Below are 6973 nucleotides of genomic sequence, written 5' to 3' on the forward strand. Positions count from 1 at the left end.
GCGCAGTTGGCCAGCAATTATTTCAAATTTTTGTTTTGTTGTTACCATTTTTTCTCGGATTCACCATAGTTTGCTTTTAAAAAGGAACAGTATCCCGTTACTGCGCATTTACGAAACTTTGATTTTCTGACAGGGTGTCGCCAATTCAAAAGATGCGAGGAGAGTAAAAGCCGATTTAGACGGTACGATTTTTGCTTACGACTATCGTGCACGACTAGCTAGCATGCGTCATGACTTCACGACAGATCATGTCGTTTAATTAGACCCACGACATTCGTACGATTGTGGATGTCGTAAGTGAAAATTGTGCACGATGTGGATGGTCAAAAGTCATGACGTATGCTAGTCGCGCACGATAGTCGGAAGCAAAAAATCGTACCGTCTAAATCGAGGGTCTCAATGGGGTGGTGGCTTTTACGGTTATCGGCTAAAATTTTGGCTCTTTTACGGCTATCGGTTAATTTTTTTCAGTTACGGTTAACAGAAAAGTTAAAAATTAACTTCTTTTGTTTCAAAAAGTTAAATATTAATTAACCTGTATTTTTTGTATCTTTAAATCAAAATAAAGGTCTTTGGATCATCTCGGGACGAGACAAGCTGTTCTTTTGAAAAATTTTAACATTTGATAGATTATACTTTTTATAAAGTATTTCACTTCTACAGGAGCCGAAATCGGCTCCTGACTTCTAATATTATTTTACACATAGAAATGTCAATAGTCAATTTAAGAATAATCTTTGTGAAAAAGCAAGAGCGGACACGCAAACGCCCAACTCAAGGCCGGGGCGCGACATTCATAATAACCTATGGCAGTTTTCACACTAGAGACGGATTATTCGTGTGAGATGGGTTATCCGTTTGATGATTCGCGTCAGATAGGTAATACTTCTTAATTTGAAAATGGAATTGTTTTAATTTTGAATGAACAATCCGCCTGACTTTATCGGTCATTTTCGACGGACAGTTTGAAGACGGGATTATCCTTCCCAGATAGCCTGTGTACAGCCACCCCCTCCCCTCAGAAAAAATCGGAGAAGGGGTGTCTGTGGGGAGGGCGCGACTGTACACAGACTAGTCTCAGACGGATAATCTATTTCTAGCTCAAGCGTGAAAACGGTTAATAACAAAATTGCCGTGTCCAGTGTTTTTAATGATAGCGAAGGACTGTACGGAACGACTGTCTGCCGTTGCCTTGTCGGTAGGCCACATTATTCCGCGCGGCTAATGCGTTTCGGGTCACGTGGTCCTAGCGAGTTCGCCACCGAAATGCCTTGACCGAGATTGCGTGGGTAGACGCCGTACAGGGACTAGGCATGGCAATGTCTACCATAACGTCAGAGAAAAACAGGGATATGTTGTTTATCGGCCCCGTGTTTTACAAACAGTGACATCTCTGCGTGTTGTTTCACTAGTGTTTCAGGGGCACGACCTCCTGAAAATCGCAAATATTAATCCCCAGCAAGAGTCCCATTATGGCTCTTGCTCCCAGCAAGAAGCCACACTCTCCCTATGGAAAAAATTAGTTCCTCGAGAGAGTGGCGGAAATGGAGCCTAGGTCTTGGTCAACACCTAAAACGCGCTTCGCCTAACGTGCGTACGGAATCACACTAGCCGGGAAATAAAAAACGCAACCATAAGTGAGTTTAGTACCGGCTTAAAAGTAGCAACTCTAGGGAACAGTTTATTTTACGGTTAATTCTTTTTTACCCTGTTTACGGCTAACGGTTAAAATTTTTCAATTTTTACGGCTATCGACTAAATTTTTGGCCGTTTTACGCCGATCGGTTAACCCCATTAAGACCCTCTAAATCGGCATTGAGCCTTGAAAAATCCGTTTGCATCGTGCTTGGCCGAGTTCGATGCTACACTAAAACTTCTCAGAATTACAAATCAATGCTTTCGATTTGGGCAAAATCGGGATTTTTTGACGTTACTTTCATTGCATTGAGATTTGAGAATGTGATGTACACAAACAAATCTCTGTCGCTGGTGCGGCTATTGTCTTTTTTAGAAAAAAAAACAGATGACGCTCGCGCGTGCGCATAATCGGGACACTTTTAGCCTGCGTGGCAGGCGTTCGAAAGGGAGGGGAAAGGGAATTAGGGCGCGAGATCACAAAGCTCCCTTTCCCTTCCCATTCAAACGCCTGCCACGCAGGCGAGGACACTGTCCCAATAATTTGTACAGTTGACTCCCGGTAACTCGAACCCTCTATAACTCGAACCTCCCGGTGACTCGAAGCAATTTTCATTTCCCTTCGGATCGTTTTCTATATAATTTTACCCTCGATAACTCGAACTCCCGATAACTCGAACTGTTTTCTATTTCCCTTGAAGGTTCGAATTATCGGGAGTCGACTGTACTTGAAAAGATGAGGATTTACGTGTCTTAAGTCGAGCACAAGGCGTTTCTTCCCCTCGGCCCGGAAGGACACGGTTTAGAGAGTTCACTACCTATGGTTGACTGTGGACGATTGAAATACATTTGGCAGCAGTGAGACCCTCTAAGGCCTTGGTGAAAACTGACTGCACTGGATAGAAACCCAGCATAAAGCAAGAATCAGTCCCCGTTTATTTATACCAGTAATCAGGGGCACCCAACGAGTATATAATTCAAAACCACTTAAACATAGCATTGTTCAACGTATTTTAGTATTTAAACGGTAGATATAGGCAAATTTTTATTCCCTAAAAATTTTTCATCTGTTCGGATTTCCTAGCTGAAAGTCTAGTGATCCGAAAATTATAGGGATCAAAACTTACCGTTTCGAAAATTTCAGCCAGAAAAAAGGCTCCCGAAAATTCTAGGTGACCTTTTTAGGGTAAAAATCCGTTAAAAATAGGTAATTATACCATTTTTTAGATGTTCGAAAATCCTAGGCGAGTTAGGCAAGCAAGAAATTTTACAACAAATGTTTCGAAAATTCTAGATCTCAAATCGTCTTCCGAACAGATATTCTTCCAAAAATTCTGGTTGGGTGCCCCTGAGTAATAGTCGTAATCAAGAGATTATAAAGTCGTAACAGATAACACTACAGCTGCCCCCGCTCTCGATATTGTCGGCCAATAGTATTCTTGAATCTTGGTCGTTGTGTAGCTCTTTGAAATATACCGATTCACAATGAAGATTTTCAAGATTTTCAGTTCGATTTCGAGAACATTTTATTCTGAACCATAAGAAAAGATTTGATTAGAAGTTGGAATTTTACGCTATTTCTCTTTCACTTTTTAGATACAGTTCATGTTAATTGCCGGAAAGTAAACCTTAGAAATTAACAGGTTTGATTAATTCACGCTCCTACGTTCTAGTCTTTTTTTAAACTTTATAGAAAAACATCCGTGGGCAGAGAACAAGTCGGCACAGAATTTGATTGTCGGCAAATTTCTGTAATCGTCCAATGTTCTGCTAGTGATAAGCTAACCGTTGATTCACTCGTCTTGCTTGTTTGCCGGTGACGTAGGTGACTGAAACGAGTGTAAAGTATTAATGAGTCAAATGAGTCAATGAGTCGTGAGTCATGAGTCAATGAGTCAGATCTGAAAAAATAAAAGTTTCGGTAGAAACAATAAAATTAAGCATTTCTTTTACTTATTTTGTCTACCTCCTTCATTGTTGCCTGCACAAGGCCTATTTCTGACATGAAATCTCGACCCAGGCTGTTTGTTAGTAGTTCCCAGGCGCATAGCAGAAGCGAAAAATAAGCCAGCCTATTAAATTTTGTGAGTGCCTCGGAAGAAAGTCTTTAATTCCCTTTGATCACAGCGCTTAAAGTAAATTGAGATAAACCTATATTATGGAATTTCTTAGCGCTCATTGAAGACTCAAATCTGGGAACAGTCGTTCTTTGATATTCGGTGTGTTGATATTTGGGCCCGATGGTTTAAATAGTTCTTGAAGGGTGTCTGGGAAGGCTATTTTTCGGGGCATGCACGTAGTAGTAGCGGCAGGGGCTGGGATACTGCTAGCCTCCCACGCAGGCATTTTTAGGGGAGCTCGTATTTCTTCCCTCCCCTTGTGGGGAGGGAAGAAATACGAGCTCCCCTAAAAACGCCTGCATGGGAGGCTAGGATACTGCTAACAAACAACCCAGGTTGAGATTTCATGTCAGAAATAGGCCTTGCATCAGGCAGCAATGAAGCAAGTTGACAAATTAAGTAAAAGTAATGCTTAATTTTATTGTTTCTACCGAAACGTTTATTTTTTCAGATCTGACTCATTGACTCATGACTCATGACTCATTGACTAATTTGACTCATAAAACATCCGTTCTCGACTGAAACTTACTCCTCCAAAGAGAGAGAAAGAGTGTCTGGCAAATTGTTTCCAATCAAAGATTTGCGAACTCGTGTCTGGCAAATTCTTTAAGTGTTTATATATATATTTATACAGTTAAACGCACCTTATAACTTCGTCTGCACTTAATGAGTATCTTTTGGTGTATAACTTTCGAGAAACAGCTGCTCAACAGAATGTCATTGATAACACGTAACGCTAAAGAGTAACGCAAGTAAGACTGTATACAACATTAACAAAGTATACAACTGAATGTCCGAAAATCTACCCAAGCGGTCCCTTCGGGATGTTCAGTTTTTCGTCATCCTAACCATCTCGTACGTGCGGGCGCTAACATTAGAAACGTCATCATTACCTACCGATTCTTCGCGGCGCCGGTTAAAGTAGCCTCCCACGCAGGCGTTTTTAGGGGAGCTCGTTTTTCATGGGAGGAATGAAAAACGAGCTCCCCTAAAAACGCCTGCGTGGGAGGCTACGGTTAAAGGAAATCGAGATTTTTTCCGGCATACTGACTGTATATTTCAACTGCAAGTAATTTCCTTAACTGATACGCGCGAGTTACCAGAGTGCCTCCTCGGGATTTCGCGGTAAGCACGGTTTATTTCATATTGCGGTATTTTGAGAACGGACCCCTGGAGCCAAGGTATCTGCCGTCCTGTTGCGTAAACTCACTTTCTTAAAACAGATGACCCTCGCGTGTGCGCATAACTCTTTCCACGTGAACGTCACATGAAAATATTAATGCTTTAACTGAGGTCATCAAAGCGCAGCTTATTCATGCATATCCGTCTGTTGGTCTTGCTACATTAACTTCGTGAATCGCGCCAACTCCAAAGTTAGAATACATTTTTGGTGACTGATCTAATATGAAGAGCGAAATTTTTAAAGAAATCGCAATTCCCCTTTTGTTTTTATTCACGCTCTTTGCCGGTCTTCTTCCGATAAAAATTAGGGGATCACAAAGGAAAACCGGCACAAAGTTAATGAGCTTATTCCATTGCTTCGCCGGAGGGATTTTCTTCGCAACGTCCCTGCTCGACATGTTCCCAATGATCAGAGAAGAATATCAAGAAGCTTTTGAACTGGCTGGCATTCACACCGATTTTCCTGTGGCAGAGTTCACAACATGCTTTGGCTTTCTTTTGATCTTAACAATAGAGATGATTGTTCACAAGTTCCATTCTGGAGGCATTGATCTGCACATGTCACACCATCACGAACGACAACCGCTATTGCATTCTTCGGGGCGTGAACCTTCAAGGGAAACACCGGAACGTGCCGTCACAGTCTACATTTTGATCTTTGCGTTATCATTGCATTCCCTTCTGGAAGGAATTGCAATCGGATTGATTGGAGATTTCGATCAGTTGGTTCAGATAGCAGGAGCCGTAACGGTCCACAAAACAATTATGGCATTTTCACTTGGTATCATTTTGAAAGAGAACAACATGGAGGCAAAGACGATAGCAAAATCATCCGTTCTCTTCTCCGTCACTGGCCCAGCTGGCATAGGGATTGGCATGGCTGTCTTTCACATCTCAGCCAATCTCCCCGGGAAGCTTTCTACAGCGATTCTGCAAGGGATGGCGAATGGTACATTTTTGTTTGTCACGTTTTTTGAAATATTTCAGCGAGAGCTTGCCGGAAATAAGGATCAGCTTTTTAAGGTACTGGCCATAATCTTCGGCTGTTCAGTTGTAACGATCTTGGTTAATTTCGGATGAAACTATATAATCTAGCCAATAATAAGCGTGCCCATTAGAGAATTCCCCTTTCCCACTTCTCGTGATACTTTTTTCTCTCAGACTGTGAACGCCCCATAACCAAGGCCGGATGAGCAGATTCACACAATACAATTGAGCAAATGCCCACAAGTGAGCAAAGCAAAATATTTTTTCTTTAAAGAAGCTAAATATCGCAAGTTCATGCTGCACATGAACGAACGACTGAAAAAATATGACTCGATAACGGAAACTGAGCGGACTAAAGACAGTGCCCGGCCGGTATCATGGGTTATAGTGTAGTATAATGTAGTTAAATAATGGCTGTTTTTATACTAAGGACGCATTATCCGTCTGGACGAACTTGGGCAAACATTTTGTAGTTCGTCTGGTTATGCGTCTCTAGTATAAAGACGGGCACAAGACGCATTATGCGTCCAGACGAACTACCTTTCGTAGTGCGTCGTTCAAGACGTATTTCGAAGGAAAGTTTGTCCAGACGTATAATGCGTCTTGTGCCCGTCTTTATACTTGAGACGTATAACTAGATGAACTACAAATGTTTGCCCAAGTTCGTCTGGTCGGATAATGCGTCCTTAGTATAAAAACGGCCACAGACGCATTATCCGTCTGGACGAATAGTGCGTCCTCTAGTATAAAAACGGCCATTGTATCTTTATTGGGGCTTACTCTCCAAAGGGAGATATTGGTCTAGTTATAGTAAAGATTTTATATTCGCTACTACAACAAATTATGTAAAACATGAACAGAAACAACAAAATTACACAATAGGTCAGTGTATAACGCAGACTGCAGACTATTGTTTTCACCATGCAAATGAAAACGTGACAACAATAGTGCCATTGTTTTCTAACCCAAAAAACATTAGTCTGCAGTCAGTCCGCAGTCTGCGTAGCTGGCGGTATTGTGTGGGTGCAAGAGTACAGAGAGTAACGTTT

At 41.7% G+C, this 6973-nt stretch overlaps 1 protein-coding gene across 1 annotated transcript; it reads left to right on the forward strand.

Moving 5' to 3' along the window:
• Positions 1–5089: 5089 nt before the first annotated feature.
• Positions 5090–6314, forward strand: LOC140937142 (zinc transporter ZIP1-like). Its single transcript, XM_073386676.1, has one exon. It carries the CDS (start codon positions 5160–5162, stop codon positions 6015–6017), a length of 858 nt encoding a protein of 285 aa, XP_073242777.1. The 5' UTR covers positions 5090–5159; the 3' UTR covers positions 6018–6314.
• The last annotated feature ends 659 nt before the right edge of the window (positions 6315–6973 follow it).

Source organism: Porites lutea, chromosome 5, assembly GCF_958299795.1.
Source record: "Porites lutea chromosome 5, jaPorLute2.1, whole genome shotgun sequence".
Classification (NCBI taxonomy): domain Eukaryota; kingdom Metazoa; phylum Cnidaria; class Anthozoa; order Scleractinia; family Poritidae; genus Porites; species Porites lutea.